At 40.5% G+C, this 23,467-nt stretch overlaps 1 protein-coding gene across 2 annotated transcripts in view; it reads right to left on the bottom strand.

The window, feature by feature from the left end:
- Window positions 1-22,954, bottom strand: part of GOLM2 (golgi membrane protein 2) — a 30,925-nt gene extending 7,971 nt beyond the window's left edge. For both annotated transcript variants that reach the window (XM_054041334.1, XM_054041335.1), the window contains exons 1-8: window positions 22,539-22,954; window positions 16,906-16,960; window positions 14,038-14,140; window positions 11,689-11,779; window positions 9,875-10,019; window positions 9,375-9,455; window positions 8,867-8,965; window positions 6,769-6,942 (exon numbers count right to left, since the gene is read on the bottom strand). In XM_054041334.1, the coding sequence (XP_053897309.1) occupies window positions 6,769-6,942; window positions 8,867-8,965; window positions 9,375-9,455; window positions 9,875-10,019; window positions 11,689-11,779; window positions 14,038-14,140; window positions 16,906-16,960; window positions 22,539-22,865 (1,075 nt within the window). In that variant the 5' untranslated portion in view covers window positions 22,866-22,954. The remainder of the gene's footprint in view (window positions 1-6,768; window positions 6,943-8,866; window positions 8,966-9,374; window positions 9,456-9,874; window positions 10,020-11,688; window positions 11,780-14,037; window positions 14,141-16,905; window positions 16,961-22,538) is intronic.
- Window positions 22,955-23,467: the final 513 nt, after the last annotated feature.

Below are 23,467 nucleotides of genomic sequence, written 5' to 3'. Positions count from 1 at the left end.
ACTTACAGTCAGATAATTCAGGTTAAAAATGGAGGAACACAGGTAGGAATAAAATATAGCTGCTAAAGAGTTGTGTCAGATATTGAAGGCTAGAATGGACAAATATTTATCAAGATTTAGTTAAGAATAATTAAATCCACTGTGCCACAATGAAGAGCAAGATATTAAGAACATAAGAAAGGCCGTAGCAGGTCAGACCAAAGGTCCATCTAGCCCAGTATCCTATCTACCGACAGTGGCCAATGCCAGGTGCCGCAGAGGGAGTGAACCTAACAGGCAATGATCAAGTGATCTCTCTCCTGCCATCCATCTCCACCCTCTGACAGAGGGAGGCTAGGGACACCATTCCTTACCCATCCTGGCTAATAGACCACCAGGAATTTATCCAGTTCTCTTTTAAACTCTGTTATAGTCCTAACCTTCACAACCTCCTCAGGTAAGGAGTTCCACAAGTTGACTGTGCGCTGCGTGAAGAAGAACTTCCTTTTATTTGTTTTAAACCTGCTGCCTATTAATTTCATTTGATGACCCCTAGTTCTTGTATTATGGGAATAAGTAAATAACTTTTCCTTATCCACCTTCTCCACTTGCATCTGAAGAAGTGAGGTTCTTACCCACGAAAGCTTATGCTCCCAATACTTCTGCTAGTCTTAAAGGTGCCACATGACCCTCTGTTGCTTTTTACAGAATAGGCTATATTTGTTTATTTTTAAAACAGCCTATTAGGTTGGTTTAGTTTAAATTAGTTATAAATACTATCAAATAAAGAGATTCATATGCACAGATGAACCTCAATTTGCTATTAAGAACATATTTATTTCTTAAGAGACATGCTCACTTTGGGGAAATTTTTTGTTGGAGATTCAAACAACTTCCATGGCTATAGTTCCATTAAGTTTTCCCGATTTCAAATAAAATTCATACAATACAATATTTTGTCCATTGATAAGTGAATAGAAACAGTTTAATCTCAATTGCATGACACTGCTCAAATGTTTAAAAAAAAAAAAAATCAATCTTCAGTACCAGTATATAAGAGACATGAAAAACATCTATCATTTTGAGAATTCATTAAAGGTTAAGCCTCAATGTAAAACTTGAAAGCAGGAGATGAAGTGTTTGGACCAATTTCTAGTGTTCAAAAAATAAAACCAAGCAGACCAAGTGTGATTTAACAGGACAGTAAAGTTTGGCAACAAAAAACATTCAAAGCCTTAAAAAGATGAAAAAATGAATTTCACTGATATTGCACACCAAGTTTCTCACCAATTTAAAAATAAGGGCATATAGTTGCCAATTTTAAAAAAATTCAGTTTACAGAGATTGAGCTTGGCATGAGAGTTACTTTTCTTTTTAGTTAACATACCCAGGTCTTCCTACAAGTTGTGAGAAGATTATTAGTTATTTGTATTATGGAAGAACAAATGAGATCAAAGCTCTGCTGTGCTAGCTGTTACATGCACATCCGAGGTCTGAGACACACTCCTTGTTCCAAAGAGCCTAACAATCTAAACAAATGATAATCTAAACCAAGCAGCTTTGTACTATAAGAGAAAAAGAAAATATAGGCTTTGATACTACGGGAAAAAGGTGCTATAGAAAATCCCAAAAGATTATATTACAAAAATAAGGGACCATTGCATCCCACAAGAAAACAAAAGCTTTCAGTAAATTGGTCATGTATGTTAGGTGTGGAGTTTTTCCCATTTAAAGCTTATAGTGAGAATTCTGTTAATTTCAAAACAGATTTTCTGGAGATTTCACTTTTACTTCAACTCTCACTCTTTCCCATGTGCCCTGCAAAAGCTTGATATTTCATTACATTAATATCTGTAAAGTGCTATGGACTCACAGAAGCACCAAGAGCTAAATTATTATATTTATACGATCCACCAGCTGCCCTTTTTCTTGAATGAGCTGACTGCAGCCAGGTATGGAAACAAGCTAAGTAACTGCTCCTACAAAACCATTACTGTTTAGGAAACTGTCCACAAGTATTCCACTTCTGGTGTGCCTGCCTCCCCTCCCACCATGCATACAACATCCGATTCTTTTCGACAGCAGTGTCCCCTGGGCACTCACCTGTGCCCTGTAACCAAGGGCATAAGGGTTGGACAGCCACAACCAGCCTTCACTGCCTTACTGCCAAAGACAAGCTGGAACCTATGCTGAGCACTGTGCAATTTCCTTCTCTAGCTAGGTTTTAAGTCAGCATTGTAGTTATAATTCTTAGATTTGTATACTTTTTAAACTCATTGGCAAAAAAAAAAAAAAAAAAAAAAAATAGGATTTAGATGGGAGGTGCTCCAGCACAGCACCACCTGGACATGGTGAAATCAAAACCCCCAGGATCCTGTCCCTCTTGCAAAGCCACTATTCATATTAATAATGGACACCTGAGGTGCTTCTTCCGCCTCACTGAAGCACACGTATTGCTCCAATGCTCAAGGTCAGGCTTTTTCTGACACTGACACTGACACACACACACAGGGAATCCCACCTAAACCTTTTCCTCATGGAAAGGTCCCTCAGGATATCTTCCAAGCCAGAGTTGACAGTGTCAATTAGTGCTCCTGTAAGCCCTGGGTCCAGTCCTCGGCAAGCTAGTCCCATACATCCATCACAGCATCCTCCAAACTCTCCTGGATGCAGAGTTCTGAGGCGAGAGGGAGGAAAACAGCGCTCTCAAAGTGATGAGAGAGACAGAGCTCCCTCACCAGCACCCAGGAGAGTAGGAGACCGTTTGAGACCCGTTGTGCCTCTGACACCTCAACACCAGCAGGTTTCAAGATGGCCTCTGCACTGTTTCTTGAGCTGGTGCATGCCATGACTAGTACCAAAGCAATGGCACTGAAACATCTGTTACCATGTTACCTGCTAATGTGCGAGATGCACATCCAGAGCAGATCGTTTTGGTACCAGGAGACTTAACAATAACCAGCCTCCCAAAATTGCCATTGCTAGCCACTAATAAACTCCTCGCTCCGGGGGCATCTGGGTCAGCCACCTCAGTCTGTACACAAGATAGTTAGGAACCATCTACAATGCCTGAGAGAATGGCTCCACCTATGGAGGAGATATACTCTTCCCTCCTCCACCTCAGCCAAGTAAAGTAGAGAGATGTCACCCACATACACCTCTACCTCGATAGAACGCTGTCCTCGGGAGCCAAAAAAAAAAAAAAAAAAAATCTTACTGCATTATAGGCGAAACCGTGTTATATCGAACCTGCTTTGATCCGCCGGAGTGCGCAGCCCCGCCTCCCCTGGAGCGCTGCTTTACTGCTTTAGATCAGAATTCATGTTATATCAGGGTAGAGGTGTACTTAACATACTCTCCTCATTTTGACCCAAGCCATTCTGACATGGACAAAATTCCACGGGACAACAGGAGGTGATGGGGAAGGAGGGAACTCATCCCTGGGCCCTCTTGGGGAATCCTCTCTCGCCTACAACACCACATCCCAATCAGATACAATCACAGCCATTCTGGGGCCACTGGGAGATGCAACAGCAGAAAGACTTCACCAACTGTTTCTGCCTCCAAAGCCAGGTCCTCCCTCACAGCTTAGACCACATCAAGAAGGGCAACCAGTCCACCATACTTCTCAACATCTGGACCCAGGATTTATACCAAAAATTTCTTCAAGAGACAGATGTCCAGCCAATCCCAGTGGCAATAAAGTATCACCTAATGAGGCTGTCACTCCAACTGTTCCAAGCCAGTAAGGTGATTACTGGATCTTCCAGGAGCGCCTCCAATGAATGGCTGATATCTTGGAAATTCCAGTAGAAATAGCACAAGAGAAGGTGCACATACTTCTTGACATCCTGTATTCTATTTCCAGAAGACTGGCAATGCCAAAATATCAAAGAAAATTTCTTGGAACAAACAAGGGATCTATAGCAGACCTGAGCATCAGTGACACCCACGTCACAGAAGACATAGACATTACCAAGTCCCGTTGGAGGGTATTAGTATTTCTATAATCACCCCATACCTGGATCCTTGGTGGTTGCAGCTGTCCCAAAGAGGTCTAAACAGAGACCACCCAAAGTAATACCTCTCTGGCTGTAAAGCCCATTCCTCAGCACCTATCAATTAAACTGCCAAATGCTTCTGGCTAGATACAACTTCCTGAATTGGGCCAGAACATCATTTTATTGAGACACTCTCTCAGGAAAATAGGAAAGAACTTAAGATTCATCACTGAGGAGCAAATGGTAACTTGCACCTCCTTACAAGCATCCTTCGAGGTCTCAAATGTCAATAAGCACCATAGCAACCCCAACTACTACATGCAAAGCATCTTGGTTGCAGTTGTCCAGTATTCTGAAGGAGGCCCAAATGACCACTGAGGGTCCTTGAAGGGTGGATCATGACCTTCTCGATACCCATACCAATGAGGCCTTACATATGCTAAAAGACTCGTGAGCCACCTTGTGCTCTTTGGGGCAATACAGCCCCACCTCCAGGAGGAGCAGATATACAGGCCAACAGATATCAGAGCCTCCAAGGAAGAGGCAGAGGTCACAGAGGAGACGAACTTCTGACCCTTCCTCTACTCTCATCGGTAGGTTTGACAGCGCAGACAACAACCACATAGAACCACAGGATCTATTTTCCTGTCCTCACCTACAGTAGTCCTCAACTTTCACCTAAATAAGTGATCCACCTGCTAGTTTTCTTCCCCAAGCCTCATACCAGTCAAGGATGGAAGCTAGATTCCATACTTTAAGATGTAGTCAGGATTTTCTCCTACTGTTTGGATTGAACAAGAACGTTCAGGAATTCACCTAGAGTGTTTCTGGCATTTGACAGAGTGAAAGGACAGCACATTTCTATCCAAAGACTATCTAAATGGGTTCTGGACTGCATTAGAACAGGTTATAAGGTAGAATATTAGGACCCACCTACACAGATCAGAACCTACTCTCCCAGAGCTCAAGCAGCTTCTGCAGTTTCACTACGGTGTTCCAATCTCAGACACGTAGAGTAGCTACTGGAGTTCAGTTCGTACCTTTACCCAGCACTAATCCTTGGTAGAGAGATCCAGGTCTGGTACCTTCTTTGGCAGAGTTATCTTATAGTCATTTTTCAGTGAGTTCACTGCTTGCGCATCACAAAAACTGGAATACATGTGGACAAATCAGTCAAAAAAGAAAGAATAGGCTGCTTTAGGAAAAGTAGCTGTTCTTTGTGCACTTCTAGAGCAACAGTGTCCTTCCAAAAGGCAAGGGAAACCAGAGTGTCAACACAAGAATTCCATTAACTAAATATTTCAATATCTTTAGATATTTCTGCCTACTAGAATAATAGACTACAAAGCACTGTTGGAGAAAGTTTGTTCAGTTCACATTTTGTTAGGTATGCAAAATAATTATTCTGAACCAAAGTCAGTTCATTTCATTTAATTGATTCTGCTTTGCTTAAAAATAAAATAAAAAAATTATATCGTTATATCTTCCTGCCTAAAAGCAGCCCAAGTTAGTTTTCACTGTTCTAAAGCTTCACATTCAGAAGTAGATTTAAGAATGTTCAATCACCAAAACTAGTCTTTTGTTTCTTCCATGAATAACATGCACACCATTTGGAGAACGTGCTTTTAAAAAGTCAATACTGAACAAAAGTTAAGTTTCCATAAGTCACTTATTTTTAAAGAGATGTTCATAAAATGCTTTTCAATTGGAGGGAAAAAAAACAACCAACCAGAAGAGGGGTTTTTTTTGTTTGTTTTTTAAGAGCACAAATCTGGGATTGTAAGAGGAAGTAGAAAGCCTATCCCGGTCCATAGAACCACACTTCACAGGGAACTTTTCATCTGAAAAGTTTGAACACCTTTGTTTTGATGCAAGAAAATGGATGAAATGTATAAATCAACGTAAGTACTCAAGCCAATGCAATCTTGAGCTTTTAAAACTACTAAATATAAACAGTTTTACAAGAAGAGACTTCCTAGGAAAACAAGACAAAATTAAATAAAATTTTAAGATGAAAAATAACAAAACATACTATATGTGTAACACACAACATGCAGTCCACATGATAAATTACAGAGCCATGTGAAATTGTATTGGTGATGCACCTTTGTTTCACCTACACTCTGCCCACTAATCCATCCTTGGCAGGACTACAACTCATTCTGCACATTAAGTGCAACTTGCTTCTGTCAGAAGAAAAATAATTCTCCAACACAGACAGAAGGCAACATAAGGGTTCTTCTGGGAGATATGTTTGGAACAGAACAAAGCTTCTGAACAATATGCAAAAAAGCAATCAAACCAAGTCAATTTCCTCCCCCATTATAGTACCAAACTATTTCTTTTGTAAGAGCATGCAAGGCATGGTCACTAAGAAAAAAGGGTCAAAACTGAGTTAAGTCGTATTGGATAGATACAAGCAGCTGTCTACCTGCAACATACAAACTGATTTTAATATTTTGATTGAATGTCTTCATACTTAATTCTTATTTAAAATGTAAAGTGTTATAAATTGCTACATTTTTAATACCCATAAAGATAGTTGAATAATTAAAACTAATCTCTCTGAACAGTGACATGCTATTGTCTTAAGAAAATTAAGGAATGTACTTTCTGTAGTAATATTTCCCACATATTTAAATTTTCTGCATGTTTAATTTCTATAAGGCCACCCACACAATTGGTCACTTTGTTGGTAATGGGTGTTATTGCAACAGATATGACACAGAAAGACATGCACGCATCCCAAGAGATTGAAGTACAAATACAATGGTATTGACTAACTTACTTTGCTTCATCTTCTGGAAGTCACCAACTCTTTCCTTTGGAGCTTGTTTTCCAAGTTCAGTTTCAATTTTGTGTTCTTTACTTTCCAAGTTTTGTTCAGGAATCAAGAGCTGAGGAGGATTTGGAGGGATCTGCTTCACAAGATTAACATTTCCTTCATTGTCAGCATTTAAATCTACAGCATGAAAAAAGGTGTTATTTTGCCCTTTTAGTTTTCCTTCTGTACCATGTAAAAGGGAGCTTACAAAGCTTCCTCTGAAGATAATTTAGTGTAGTCCACACTTCTATTAATGAAGACGGCAAGGCACTGACCGCTTCACTCATATACTTTTCAATGTGTAGGGAAGTTTCTGACCCCATAAGCATAGGATTGTGCTAAGCTTCTGCCCCACATGCATTCTGTCCCAGATTTTTAATCAATACCTCCTGTACAGTATTTAGGATTTCAAAAGTAATTTAAATTAGGGCTGGCAATTAATTGCAGTTAAGTCAAGCAATTAACGCAAAACAAATTAACTAGATTAAAAAATAACTGATTAATCGCAGTTTTAATTGCGCTGTTAAACAACAGAATACCAATTTAAAGTTGTTATAAATATTTTTGGGTGTTTTTCTACATTTTCAAATATATTGATTTCAATTACAACACAGAATACAGAGTGTACAGTGCTCACTTTATATTATTTTTTATTACAAATATTTGCACTGTAAAAACAAACAGTATTTTTCAATTCAGTTCATACAAGTGCTGTCGTGCAATCTATTGTGAAAGTGCAACTTACAAATGTAGAATTATTTGTATTAATTTTACATAACTGCTCTCAAAAACAAAACAATGTAAAACTTTATAGAGTCTACAAGTCAAAATATGAATGTTTAGCATATCTGACAGATAGATGGCATGGCTACAACAGTGCCATGCCAATGCCCTCTCCCCCTTTCAGGTGACATTGTAAATAAGAAGCGGGCAGCATTATCTCCTGTAAATGTAAAGAAACTTGTCTGTTTTAGCGATTGGCTGAACAAGATATAGGACTGAGTTGACTTGTATGAGGTGAATTGAAAAATATTCATTTTTTTGTCTTTTATATTGCAAATATTTGTAATCAAAAATAAAGTGAGCACTGTACATTTTGTATTGTAACAAATCAATATCTGAAAATGTACAAAAAACATCCAAAATATTTATAATTACATGTAAATTGGTATTCTATTGTTTAACAATGCAATTAAAACAGATTGAGACTTTTTTTAATCTTGCAATTGCTATTTTTTTTAACCATTTGACAGCCTTAATTTAAATGCAAAGCCACTGCAAATAGGGTGGCAGATACACATGAATAAGGAGCACAGAGAAATCCTGTGAAATCCTTGCCCCATTGATTTCAATGGCAAAACTCTTATTGAATGCAGTGGGGCCAAGATTTCACAGAATCTCTACTGCTTTTCTTAGAGACAAGGAAAACTAATTTTACCCAGAACGAAATGGCTCTGACTTTGTTCCACAGAGGCTATGTACAATTATAGAAATAGATGTAGAAAGTGTATCTTTAAGAAATGTCTCTATTTGGAAATTTAAAACTTTTTAAGCGTATACCTATGCAAACTCTGAACACAAAAATCCACTAGTTTTAGTATCTTAAAGTTTAATTTCTTTAAGAATTTGCAATGAACCATTAAGGGACATTTTTCGTTTGACCATTGGTAATTCTACTGGCACAACTTATAAATATCCTAACGCTGTTTGGTCAATTTACACAAACACAAAGTATATTTCACCTTCCTAACAAGGATAGCATTTGAAGATGCATTTTCAACTATAGTGTAGACAGAATCCAACCTTTCCCCAGGACTTTAACAAAAAACAAAAAAATCAAACCCACATCATCATCATCTTCTTTACCCTTGCTCTTTGCCTGACATTAATAGAACTAAATTTAACTGGTTAGGCTTAAAATCATAATTTACTGTTTCTTGTGGTTTTAAAAGGTCAGAGTCAGTGGATGCTTGCAGCTAACCTTAAATGATTTGGTAGCAGAAATTAGCTATTGAACAAGATCTTAGGAGATTTTGAAATGTCGCCTGTTAAGAGTTCATACCTGGAATCATATTTGGCAAACGGGGCTGTACAGTAGGAAGATTCATATTGGGTTGATGACCTTCACTTTGAGAAGTTGAAATAAGAGGCTTCTTTAAAGCTAAAGAAAATAAATGGATTCACAATAAGAGTTTTGTCCAACAGAACCACCACTATATTCTAGGCTTTACTTTAACAAAGTTCTATTTATACCAAATTTTATTTTAAAATCCCAGTGCTACAACTGAGAAATTAAAACTTCTGGGTAAAGTTTTCAAAAAAAAGCTAGAATGACGAAGCAACTTAATTCCCATTGACTTAAGCACTTGACATTTTTACCTTCTACCAAAAATCTGAATGTTTTTTGACCGAAAAAGTCTGTATTGACACACAACTCCTAACATATATGGGTTTGAAATCATCTGGATTTAAATGTTCACTGACTAATTGGCTGTCTAACACTTCAGAGATTTAAATCAGAATTATATAAATAGCAATATCCTAGAACATTAGAACATGATTTTTCCAACCAGCAGGAGTATCTTCAGCTTTAGCAGGATCATTCTCTTCTATTCCAGGCATGCCTGCATCACCTCCTGATTTGATTTTCTCTGTCAAAATAAAAACATTAAGTTCTTCTGTGTTGTTCTTTTGACTTTAATAGTGAATTTAGCATTGGTGAAAGTTGCTGGGCTAACAGCCCTGGAATCGAGTCACTTATCCACAGACAAGGCAGAATGCCAACAATGCCAGCACAAGATTCCGCACACTGCCCTGCTAGTGGACTTCAGCTCCGTTCTGGAGGGACCAATGGAAGGGCGGATCGAACTCCAAACTCAGTCTTTTCCCTCTGTGCTGAGAAGGACAAGGGCAGCATACCCGTAGTTTTTGTAATCAGACTATCTAGCCAATCACACCTGAACTGAGGCAGGCTGCTCACTGTCCTAGCTCAGAAACAATTGTTCTGTTTGACGGGGAGGGATAGAATACAATTAACGCATATTTATCCTGTGATGCAAAAAGGAAATACCTTTGCCATTAGGGATGTGATTGCTTGAGGGTTCTTCATTCTTTACTACATTTTTCTCATCTGTCACTTGAACGGTCTTAGATATTGTTTGATCATCATTCAAACCCCGTTCAATGTCTTGTCTTGGCTGGATTCTCTGTGTATCCTGTTTTTAAAACAGATTAAACATTCATGAAGACGATCCTTGGAGGGGAGGGGAGAAATCACTCACTCACCTTGCAATTCTGCTTCTCTGAGCATACCTTGCAGAGTTCTCACTCCTAGGTCTTGGCTCTTTAGGAGGAGAATGGTTAGCTCCAAGCTCTTAAAGGTTTTGAACCTTGAGAGCAGTAGATAATACGGCAGAGCATGAACCAGACCCCTTATAGGCCAACATCTGCCATTGCCTGCCACATATACATGCTGCCCGTGCCCTCCAAACCAGACATGCCAAACCCGCAAATAAAAATGCAGAAATTGGGCTTGTTTTTGCCTTAATTGGCTTGTGAGTTGCTTGTTGGCTAGTTTTTGGCTTGTAGCTTGTTGCTTTTTTTTTTTTTTTTGATTGGCTCCCGGCAAGCAGAGTGCACAGTGGGCCCACCACAGTCCTAGACTGCACACCGGGGGGATCTAGTCACAGAGTGTTGGGACTGGCTTGTTTTGGCCTTGTTTTCAAATGGGATTAGCTTGATTTTTGGCTTATTGTGAAAGTCGAGGGTGCTTATTTACCACGTGAAAGTTGGCAACTGTGCTCCAAACATGAGTCAATTCCTGCAGTTGTGCAGGAACTGACTATCAGAAAGAAATGCCAATTCAAGAACATTGCAAAAATCAAAAAACGTGTCTCAGGGCAAGAGGGAAAAGAGCCTTCAGAAAGATAACAAAATCAGACTTCAAACACAAAGGTCCCTGAGTGAATCTAGGCTTATGGCTTGTAAAGGGCCCACCTCGACCATGTTTCTCTTCCCCCAACAGGTGCATCACAAGGGTAAGGATTCCTGAGTGCCTTGTGCAAAGCAATGACTCCCATTTACAGCAGAACAGATCGTAACTGGTTCATATGGAGCTCAATTCAGTAATTCCCTTTTGCAGGAACAATTTATATCCCCAGAATAGAATAAGGGTACAATTACTGAGTGGGTATACCTCTATCTGAACGAAGGTGCATATTAAATAAGGTTCAATTACTCAGATTTGTACCTGAAGTTCATTTTAGACATGAACTTCACCCACAAATAGGGTTGCTAGGCTGCTGCCTGGCTGAAAGTATGCCACTACATTTATATCTAGAGAGAAAATGGACGATTGTGTGGTTGTACAAAGCTTTCATTGGCATGAATTTGGAATGGCGGAACTCCTTATAGCATTTGTGAAGCAGATATCACAGTCATTCCAAAGGAATGCCAAGAAAACCATTACTCCACCATAATACATGTATTTTGCTTGTACTATATTGTACAGTAAACTTTAGAAAAAATTAGTTCCATCATTATTAATAGGTTTTCTACCCCTCTGCCTCTAGTAGGAAGTTACCATACATAGGCCTTGGACTAACAGGTAGTTACACTGCACATCTCATTGGCAAAATCTAGCATCCAGCTCCACGATGGGATACAGCAAGTGTTTCTAGAGCTGCTGATTTACAAGGCAGACCTTAAACGTGTTTCCGGTCTAGAACTAAAACAAAATAATTACACGGTAACATTTTGGTGAACCCAAGCCAATGTCCCAGACATCCAAACTAGTTCCGATTTTATTGCTCAAGATGATGCTATCCTTATATTGAAACAAAAAATTCACTATTTCGACAACAGTTATTTTTAGCCACTATTTACCTTTTGTTTCTGTGCAACTTGGTCCATTAAGTTCTTTATATTTTCTTCATGTTGCATTCTCATGTCTTTGATTTGTTGTCCACACTGCAAACTTAATAGGAAGCACATTAACAGTTACACATTTGATTTGGATTATACCAAGTCTCCCATAATTGCCTGGGAGAAAAAGAAAAGCGGCTGGCACAAGAAGCTTGAGGATTAGAAACTGGGATAGCACCGAAAATACCAAGGTTTCAGAGGTGGGGTGAGCAGAAGGTCTGTGACCAGTAGAGCACACTCCCTTATAGGCCTGGAAAATAAACCAAAATTCCTTAGTCTCACCATTCCTCTGCCATCAGCAAATATCTGTGAAACTCATGAGTAAAGTTTCTCATCCTCTTTAGTGCCCATCCTCAGAAAGGATGACAAACTACTACTACCAGATACTCTGTTGGCGCTAGTAACAAGGTCTGTTCAGTGGATCTAAAGATTCCAACAATTCTGATCAACTATGTGGGTGTCAATATAATGCAATAGGATGGTATGTTTTGTCAGATTAAAAAAACCTAAGGGACAAAAACCACACAAAACTACAGTAAAAATATTAAGGGTGCAGAGTAAGGCACTCAAGTTAGGAAATGCCAGACTTAAGGTACTATGCAAAAGAAATGTGATCATAATTAAAGACAATCGTAATACACACGCACAAGGAGACCAAATTACAGTTGCACAGGCAACCTTAATTATGGCCTTTCTTAAGTTCTGAGAGCTTGAATTTGAACCTTAATGTTTTTTATACATATAAAATATTAATTCTAGACTGAGAAGAGAATCTGTGCAAGAGTTTCAGATTAGTTTGTAATAGAAAAGCCAGTGGTCAGTAAACGGATTTTGAACACAGCTTTAGAAACCCTTTCATTTAAACGAAGTAGCTTTCCACAACCTCACCCACATGAATTCTCTATTCTTCTGAAATCACTAATTCTTATCTTCAGAGAAATAACATTTATTATAACTGTGTTTATTTACTCAAAATGGATTTTGCATCTGAAATGTGTAATTAAGGTTTTTAAATATTTTTGGATAAGTTTCAGAACTGATCACGGAAAGAGATAATTTTACAACTTGTAGGAATTTAACAGTATGTTTAAGAATGCCCTAGATGAAAAGCCCATTAATTCGGTTAAAATATCAGCAAATTACTGTTAAACTGCAGTCCACAAGGACATATTAGGGTTTCTCTAATTATTAGAAGTTTGTTCAAGTTAAAAGGAACCAGGATACAACGCAGTTCATTCCTTCCTGTGCAGGTATATTGGCTGAATAAACAGTTATGATATGTTAGTTTTAATGTGTTCCATTGCATCCAATGTTTATTTATGGGCACATAAACAAGTAAAGGGCTATCTTCTCAAAATGAGAGAGTTGCTTTGCTTATCCCATTAGGCTTTCAGGAGCTAAACCCAGGGTGGTTACGTCTGCCTCCATCTACTCTCTGTGTTTTATCTCTTGTAAGGCTTGAGTTGACAGAGAGGAAGGTATGTGCTAGCCACAGCCAATTAATACTGATGACAAAAGAGCATGATATTATCACAGCAGCTTCAAGAAGGAAAGGTGGAGCACATGAACAAATACGAAAGTAACAGACCCTTAAACCTATTTTTAAAAACAGTTTTTAGGCGTAGAAATGAACCACGGATGGTTCACAAATTAGGGAGTTTGGGGATAAAAATGTGAAGAGGTAGTAGCCCTGCAAAGCTTTAATTTTCTACTTTATGTATTTTGTCCTGAAAGCTTCCCAATACACACACTTTTAACCAAACATTATAAATTGTCCTTTCAGAAGTTTTAAGCCTTTTCTCAATATTACTGTGTCCCACCCTTCCCTACAATATGTGGGGGAAAGAACTGCTTCCTAAAAATTGATTTTTCTTCCAAATTTATAGCAGACATTTCAAGTTAATTTCAGCCTAAACACAGTCTTTTTACCTCAATTCCAATCAAATAAATTTGTCATGAAGACCTTGATAAACATATCATAAACACTTCAATAACCCAGTTTGATTAAATATAGTTCTTCTATTGTCTCAACTCGTACTTGAGACGATATATGATTTAAGTCAAACTGAATAAAAAGCACAATTCTGGGAAGTCACATTTCTCTAGAGACTTTCCCACTCCCAACAAAACACAAACACCAGAAAATAAAGATTTACATTAGAAATCCTGACAGCTTTTTTGATTTGTCAGCTATCTATTGATTAAGGTCTATTTGAGGATTAAAGATCTATTTGACTAGCTTGTGGAGTTCACATTGATGGGAACTGTACACAAATCTGTGGTTATTACAGACACTCAAAAGCATCATACCTCTCATACTCCAGCCTCCTCACAAGGCGAGTATTGTTCTTCTTGTACTCATGAAGCTGGTCCTCCTGACGAATGAATTCTTGGCGTAATTCTGCTAGTTGTTCTAGGCCAAATTGCACAAATCAAAGTGAGTAGAAAAACACCTCCCCTTTAATCCCTTTTACCATTGATGTTCTTATATGAAAAATGCACATTTTCAAATCTTTCTGGTCTCTACTGTTTTTATTGATTCCCCGCCCCCATGGAATCTTTAAAAAAAAATTGTATAGCCACACAACATGCCAAATAAGTTCTTCATGTAAAGTAGAAATCAATTCATACACATTGATATTGAAGTCCAGAATACCACTTGTGACCTTTCAGGATAAGAATATATGGTAAAAATTTAACTCTCTTCATTCTAAAGGGCTATATGATGCATCTACTTGTCAGAAATAATTTAATATTAATCTCCTAATATACCGCCTTATTTTGAAAAATATAGCAATATAAATGGAAACCTCTCTCTCTCTCTAGGGTCAGCAATTTACACTTTATGCATACACACATCAGCCTTAGCATACAGCAGACATTCTGTGCTTCTACTCCAAGAAATTTTTTTTAAAAGGATACAGGTTATACTTTTACATCTATCTACATTAGCCTTTAACATACACTTTAGTTTTCAAAACAGTTACTTTAGAAGCTTCTCCTCCCTGCTGCTTCGGGTGTAAATGTGAGATTTAAAATGCCTATTTATTGATATTAATTACTCTTAATTGCTTTAAAGATACTAAGCAAGTGAGGAGTCAACATTACTAGGGCCCTACCAAATTCACAGTCCATGTTCATCAATTTCACAGCCAGACAGTTTTAAAATTGGTCAATTTCACGATTTCTGCTGTTAACATCTGAAATTTCACTGTATTGTAACCATGAGGGTCCCAACCAAAAAAAAATACCTGGAAGTGGGTCTGATCTCCCCTCTCACCCTCCCCCACAGCTGCCATGCCAGGGAAGGACAAGGCCTGTTTCTTCCCAGCTGAGACTCTCAGCTAGCAGCTCCCTGGCTGGGACACTTCCAAGAGCAGGGGGATATTGGACCCACCTCCACAAATCTCCTCCAGCTGCAGAAACTTCTGGGGCTGGAGCTTCCTGAAGCAGGGGGAGGCACTCCGAGGTTGGTCTGATCTCCCCCTGAGAGCAAGAGTGACTGTGAAGGAGAAGAATAAGTCCTCTCCCTCCCCAAGCCAGCTGGGACTTGCAAGTGGGAGCCCCAAGCCGCAAGGGGGAGATCAGATTTCACAGGGAAAGGCTTATTTCATGGTCAGTGACACATTTTCCATGGCCATGAAACTGGTAGGGCCCTAAACATTACAACATGCAGGGCACACATCTGCAATCTTCCCAATACACCCCAGGAGAAGGAAGACACACCCTAGATCAGAGGTCTCCAACCTTTTTACGCCCAAGATCACTTTTTGAATTTAAGGGCAACCCAAGATCTACCCCGCCCCCCCAAAGCCCCGCCCACTCCATCCTTCCCCCTCTCCCCCCCCAGTTGCTCGCTCTCCCCCACCCTCACTCACCTTCACTGGGCTGGGGTAGGGGAGGTGCAAGCTCTGGGCTGGGGCTGAGGGGTCCGCAGTGTGGGAGGGGACTCTGGGCTGAGCCTGGGGCAGGGGGTGAGGGGTGCAAGCTCTGGAGGGAGTTCAGGTGTGGGGGGGCTCTGGGCTAGGGCAGAGTATTGGGGTGCAGGAGGGGGTACAGGGTGCTGGCTCTGGGAGGGGCATCAGGACTGGGGGTTAGGGTGCAAGAGGGGGTATGGGATGCTGGCTCTGGAAGGAGGGTCAGGGCTGGGGTGCAGCCTCCCGACGGGCAGCACTTAACTCTGGCGGGTCCCAGTTGGTGTTGTAGCGTGGCTGCCACCAAGGCAGGCTCCCTGCCTACCCCAGCCCCACGTGCCCCTGTGGCCTATGTGGCTCCGCGCACTGCCCCTCTCTGCAAGCACCACCCCCACAGCTCCCCGTTCCCGGCCAATGGGAGCTGCGAGGGCAGTGCTTGCAGAGAGGGGCAGCGTGCAGAGGGAGATCCCTGTCCCCCCACTCGCGCTGGCCGCTTCCAGGAGCGGCGTGGGGCTAGGGCAGGCAGGGAGCCTGCCATAGCAGCAGCCCTGCTCTGCCACCTGAGATTGCAATAGACTGGGAAATACTTTGGTCACCAACCCGTCGATCCTACTGTCTTAGATGAATTTTCTGGTCCTTTTCCATTTCTATAATTTTCTATGTTATGCAGGAGTCAGAATCTCTCTCCCCCTCATTCCTTCAGTCGTAATTTTTACCTCAATAGACAAATTACTTAATACTAATTTAAACAACAAGGAGGCCGGTGGCACCTTAAAGTCTTAAAAGATTTATTTGGGCATAAGCGCTTTCATGGGTAAAAAACTCACTTCTTCAGATGCATGGAGTGAAAATTACAGATGCAGGTATTATTATACTGCCACATGAAGAGAAGGGAGTTACCTTACAAATGGACAACCAATGTTGATATTACTGGTACCTAGAATATTACATTACATGTCACCTTGAAAATGATTTTGGGTATTTTGGAAAAGTTTTTGCTAGAATGTATCCTCTCCCTCCACTGCATAACATGAAAAGGCTGATATGGAAATCCATCCTGCCCTTATTAACTAAACCAGATAATGAATTACGTTTTGTAAAACTTCCGTAGTTGAAGGACGCAAGTTGTCACTTGTTAATACTCCAGCATCAGACATACTCTAGATTTTTCTTTCAGCATGCACTCCACAATTCCTAAGGAATTCTGAAAATTTTAGTGTTAGTATGCTATTCTCGCACAATGTGCAAGTAGAAAGTTCCTTACCTTTTAAACGATGTATGTCTGCCATTTGATATGATATGTTGTTCTGTAGTTTGATCTGCAAACAAAGAAGTTTATTTATTCTAAAAGATGTAAATATATATTTACACCTGAATAAGCCAAGAGTATTTGAACACATTTCGATCTCACAATTAAGTAAAAGTGTAATTTTATAAACTTGTGTGAACTGCTTTCAGAATCACAGAAGGTGCTGCAAGTAAAATCAATCATACATTTCCTTTACAAGTCCCTATGTTTTGCTTAGACAGGTTTAGCTAAACCTACCTTTAATAGAAATATTTTCTGGAAACTAACGAAGCCAAAGTAGATATATTTATGTCTAAACCTATTATTTGTAATATTAAGGTTCATTTGTGGTACTACATGAAAACAAACTGAACATACTAGTCACAATTTCACTGTTCAAGCCTAAGTACTGCAAAGTAAACAGTATTAATAGTGAAAAATCATTTTAAAATGTTTCAGTTGTACTAAAGTAAGAAGCAATGGCAAGACAGCTAAGAATATTTGCTTTAAACAATAATTTTAAAATGAAAACGTGTCTTTAAGAGATCTACCTCAGCTCTGATGGAGCCAGACTTCTATGAAGGCTTTTTTTATTAGATATTTTTATTATGTAAAAGCACTAGCAATTACAACCAATGAGAACAAATGCAAAGGTAAGTGTAAAGAATATAAAGCCATTATCATGCCAAAATACCTTATATTTCTTTATTTTTTTCATAAAATGAACCAACCAAAGCAAAGAGGAAAAATGCTAGAAGTGAGGGAACAATGTCTCGAATCAAAGAAACCCCATGCAGAGCCAAGGAGTTGTGTCAAAAACTGACCTCTGCACAGTTAGTTTCTGAAAGAAACTTGTCTCTGTTGGGATCATACATATTCCCCAGTATGGCTTCTGGACTGTTAGTTTAACTAAACATTAGAATTCAATTATCTTCGCTTTTTAACGTAGCCACAATTTATTTATAGTTATTTTTAAAATTGTACAATATGGACACACCCCTTTGCTTTGGGAAAAAAGGGACATTAGATATTTCAATCCCCCCCTACTTTCTGAGGTTTTAACATCTCTGAATCAGACATATGGAATACCTCTTTTAAAAAAAGCTACATCTGCTCTCAGGTCTTAAGATGCACTAAGATTTCCTTGCCCTGCAATTTTAATAGGATTATTCATTCCCTTAAAAAAAAAAAAAAATCTTCATGGAAGTCCCTCATATGGGAAGCCTTACTGCTGCTGATCTTTCCTTCCGCTGACCCACCTTGTTCTACCCTTCTGTAAAATACCTGAGTTATAGACAAGTTGAGAGGAGACTCTTTCCTCATGTTGGAAAATAATTTGAGACAGGTATAAATATTCCCACCATCCCTTTCCTTCATCATTGAAGCCCCCAAAACAATTTTTTTTTTTTTTAAATAATGAAATAGCCCATAGCCAAGAGAGCTTAACTAAAGGCAAATGTCCATAGTGTGAGGAGAAACTGCTTCTCTCCCACTCATGGACTGTTTCGCCTACACTTACGAAGGAAGTACAGTTCTCTCATCTACATGCCTTATGCCGACTAGTGCTATTTGCGCCGTTCTGAAACAAACTCTGTTCACACAAGCAAGAAATGGGACTTTTCAGAAAAACAGTTGTGGAGGGGCACAAAATTCTGGATAGGTCTGTTGTCTTTGCTACTTAAGCAACAAAGGCAAAGCCCTGGGGCTTTCTGGAATAATTTACATGTAGGGCTGCACTTCTGTTACTGTGTGAAGAACTACAATAGTTCTTCTTACACGGAAGAGAACAGGCTAAGAAAAAGAAAGTTGCAAACCCCTTTGTCTTGCCATGTCTCAAGCAGTTTGGAAATATATGTCCATTGATGATGTATATCCTTGCTATAGCCCTTAAATATTCTTTTGGGGGGGGGTTTGAGCAATTATCCTACTGCAATATTCCAAAACTCACTTGCTTTTCATAGTTGTGGACCTTAAAAATGTGGCTATAAACGCCTTCTGTTGTTTTCCCAGTGCAGATTTTGGCACTAGTATTGTGTTAACCAACACTATTTCCAAATCAGTGCCTACTGGAGAGTTTTAAGCTGTACTGGAAAACCCCCGTCAGATTCACCTGTATCTCAAACATGCAATGCAGTTTTCTTCTCCATTGGGCTTGCCACGTCAGACACTTTGGTAAATATTTAAACATTATATCTTGAGAACTGTCCATAGTGTGGGTTTATTGGCAGTGGAAACTCTCATATAGTGTTGCATAGCTCTCATGCCACATTTACATGAATTCCACTGTACATTTAAAGATCATCCACAAACATTTGTTTTAAAAGGGTCAAACTTTATACTATCCTGCAGCCTTTACAGTTCATGCTGTTCCTCTGGATCTAGGCAGCATGGTTTTGCAGTATTTGATTTCTGAGTTCTATGTTTCTGCCATGCTACTGTTATCTGAGACAGATTTTAATGACAGCTGTCAGGAAAACACCTCTGAAGTGAAGAAGAGGGTTCTGTACAGGACCTCATTCTTTGCCATCAACTTTTTCTATTAAGGCTCTAAATAGAGGCAACAAACATTGATTTTAGGAAGTAACAAAATGTTTCTCAATAAAACTATATTGATATATTAACATTGGAGGACTAAACAATCTTAATGTCCTTTTATCTATAATTTTAACTTAAAATGAGACCTTGGGAAGGTGCTTAAAAGCACTACTTTATGTGCTTACTGATAATATCGAGGCCCTAAGGCTTCTGGATTTGGGTGATGCACAGTAAAAATCCCAAACAAAAATGCTTTAATGTGCTCCTTTCAACAAGGGCCGACTGGCATTCTAATCACAAGCAAAATAATGAGACTCATAAGCTTGAATCTCTCATTATATGCACTATGTCAAAGCTGGTAAGCTCAGCCGCTGGCATACTCCCCTCTCCCCATTTTGTTTGAAGAAATGTACAGGATGCAGAATTAAAAGGATCCACTAAAACTTGGTGAGTTAGATTCTATGTTGTTTGGGATAAATGGAAGTGTTATGAAAAGTAGGTATTTTATAGAATACCTTCCTCTATAGAGCTGCTATCTTAAAAATAATAATACAGCTAAATAGCCATAAACTTTCAATTGTTAAAATTCCTCTCTCTTTAATTAAGTACAGGGGGGAAGAAAAAAAAAAACCACCTCAAACCACAATGAAGTGTTCATAAGCCTTTTCAAGTGAGAAAATAGCTTTAGACCTCCCTGCAGAAGACACTTCCAAAAGAGTTTAAAACCAGTTCTCTGTTACAAGCAAGTCATATCATTTAACCCAATCACTACCAGTTTAGCATGGAGTGCTCCCAATAGTTTTATAGTTCCCAGTTATAAAAATGTACTAATGAAGAGTTCTTTACTCTACCACAGATTCTGTGTAAATCAGTTGCAGTGCTGTATCTCTATCTGAATATAGAAATTCAAGATGACTACAGTTAGCTAAAATTCAAGCAGCAGACTTAGGGTTATGATCTGAAGTAGTACTAAAGAAACTTAAATATGCTTAATACTGTACATGCTGTTATTGCATGGCTTTTAAAAGCCGAATGTTTAAGAGTAAAAAAGTAATAAGCCAAGCATTTTAGAATATAAGACAGTCTCTTAGTTAGCATAGCAATATTTAGAGAGAGCTGTCCAAGAAGTAGGATGAATTTGATAAAGTTCACACATACAAATACCCACCACTTGATTTCACTGAAATTGTGATAAAAACTCAACAACAAAAATTGAAGTTTGGAAAATTTCAGCCAGCTGTAACTTACAAATCACTACCAAAACCCAACTATCCTGGTACTGTACAACGTAGTTTTCCAACTGCCTTACGGGTCACAATTTGCAATTGATTTTAGTATCCCTGTAGAGCATACTTTTAGTAATTAACCAAACACAAACAGCAGCAAAGTCAAATGCAGCAGTATGATTTTTTTTTATTCTGTATCATTATTTGTTTTTCAGAGAGAATATCAACTTCTAAAAATACATACTTAATCACACTGTGTCTATTTTCTAAGCACTCAAAAGTTAATTCTCAGCAAAGACTGAATGATAGGTTTTTCCAATCTCCTCAATGGCAAGATCTGAATAGCTCATTCATTGCTGCAGTGGGAAATAATGCAAATAATGATTTCACTATATAGACAGACCAAAACATGCGGTGATGCCATTTAAGTAGTAAAATTTGTGGTGCTCTCCCACCATATTTCCTGCTAATCGGAATAAGATACATTTTTCATTTAAACAGCAATTATCCCATGTCTAAGTTGGACAGGTTTTTTTAAAAACAACAACCTTGACAGTTCTTATTTAAGCAGGTTACTCAAATTCCACTGACAAAACTACACCATTGCACTTTATATCATGCTATTTGATCATATTTTGTTGTAAAATTCATTAAATGTGTGATGTGAATCACAAAGAAAGGCATCCAAAAAAGCAGTAAAAATTTCACTTACACAATATTTCCTCAAATTCTATTACAAAAATACTAATTAAAAGTACAAACTGTTCAATCACAAGAACACAATCCCCAGTTACATTAAAAAAAAACACTGCACTTACTACCATACACAGGGTTTCTTACAAAATTCAATCACATCACTGATCGCAAACTAACTATTACCACCACATCTTTAGTTTCTTACTATTAAAAAGAGCTGCTTGTTTAACACAGCCTGGCAAAGTTGTCATGAAAATTTACCAGCACTAGCACAAAATCTATTCACGCACTCTTTCCCAGGACAAACCAAATGGAAAATATTTTGCATAGTTAGTTTAAAATATCCCTACAGAGTTTCAGAGTAGCAGCCGTGTTAGTCTGTATCCACAAAAAGAACAGGAGTACTTGTGGCACCTTAGAGACTAACACATTTAGCTTTCGTGGGCTACAGCCCACTTCTTCGGATGCATATAGAGTGGAGAGACAAACAAATTTATTTGAGCATAAACTTTCGTGGGCTACATCCAAAGAAGTGGGCTGTAGCCCATGAAAAAACTTATGCTCTAATAAATGTGTTAGTCTCTAAGGTGCCACAAGTACTCCTGTTCTTTTTTCTAGACAAAGAGTTTTGCAAGTTAAAGTGGTCAAGAAAAGTGCACAGGCAGTCAGGTCCTACCTTGGCTTGTCAATGTGCTGTGTAAAGAAGTCATTTTTTCCATAACACATTACCCAGTAAGCCAGAGTAGAACAGTAGTCCCCTAGCTTTTAAAGCTTCGGATGTCTTTTTCGTTAGTCAGAACAGATCCGATGGAAGAAAAAAAGTTCCAGAAAAAACGAGCTGACCTGCAGCATATTAACGCGCTGCCAAGGTTATAGTCAAATAGCCCATATCCCACACTGGCTAAAGCCTTTGTTTCTTGCACCCATTCAATCATCCCTCAGGAGCTGCAAACTGTTAGGCTGACAAAGTCACTAGTCCTAGAAGAGGCCCCCAGAGTGACTCCCAAACCCTGCCTCGGAGGTTTGTTAGGGCTCTAGATGGGGCACTAGAGAGGATTCGGTCGAAGACAACAGGACTGCAGGAAGTACAGAGACCCCCTCTCACTTGTCACCCCCAACAGCCGCCCGGCTGTGTGGCCCCGCGCCCCTGACCTTGCTGTCCTCGCACTGGGTAGCCTGGCTGTCCCTGGCTTGCAGCTGCCCGCTCAGGTGTCTGTAGTCCGCCTCCTTCTGCTCCAGCTGCTTCTGCTGGGAGTCCACCCGCACCAGGAGGTCCGAGTTCCTCTTCTCCAGCCGCCCGCGGGCCGCCTCGCCGCGCTTGGCCTGGCCCTGCAGCCCGGCCAGCTCCTCCTGCAGCAGGGCCTGGCGGGACGCGGCGCTCCAGGAGTGGAAGGCCAGGAGGCCGATCAGCACCAGCAGCGCCACGAAGACGAAGGACGGGAGACGGCCGCCCCTCCGGTTGGCCCCGAAGCCCACCATGGGGGAGGCCGGGGGGCTCCGCCCGCGCGCCGCCTCCGCCCGCACCTGAGGGGAGAAGCCGAGACGCGCCCCGCGGGGCGGGGGGGGGGACGGGACGGGGAAGGCCCCTGGGGACCCGGCGGGACGGGGCGGGACGGGACGGGGGGGGGGGGGGGGCTCGGGGCACCGGGGAAGCTGCGAGCGGGGCGGGAAGCGAAGGGCACCGAGGGCGGCGGGGCAGGGGCGGGGGATCGCGCTGCGGCAGAGGGGACCCCGAGCGCCGTCCCGCCCCACACGGGAGAACCGCTACCGGCCCCGCGGCCACCCTCACCTCCCCCGCCGGTCCCGGGCCCCGGCCGGCGGCTCCAGGGCAGGCCCCGCCACTTCCGCCTTACCGCGTCTCGCGAGAGCCCCCCCCTCCCCAGCTCTCGCGAGAGCCCAACTGCCTCAGGTGGGGGTGGGCGCGGCGCCATTTTGGGCTGGCTCCCCTCAGGCACCGGCGGCTTCTCCCGCTGAGTCGGGCAGCGGGAGCGAGTCGCCGGCGGGGCCTGGGCCTGGGCCTGGTGTGCCGCGCCGCGCCCGCCGGATGTAGGGGGCTGGTGGGTGACCGGACAGCAAGTGTG

The sequence above is a fragment of the Malaclemys terrapin genome, chromosome 10, assembly GCF_027887155.1.
Source record: "Malaclemys terrapin pileata isolate rMalTer1 chromosome 10, rMalTer1.hap1, whole genome shotgun sequence".
Lineage (NCBI taxonomy): Eukaryota > Metazoa > Chordata > Testudines > Emydidae > Malaclemys > Malaclemys terrapin.
The sequence above is the reverse complement of the archived record's forward strand: the minus strand, read 5'-3'. Positions and strand labels throughout refer to the sequence as shown.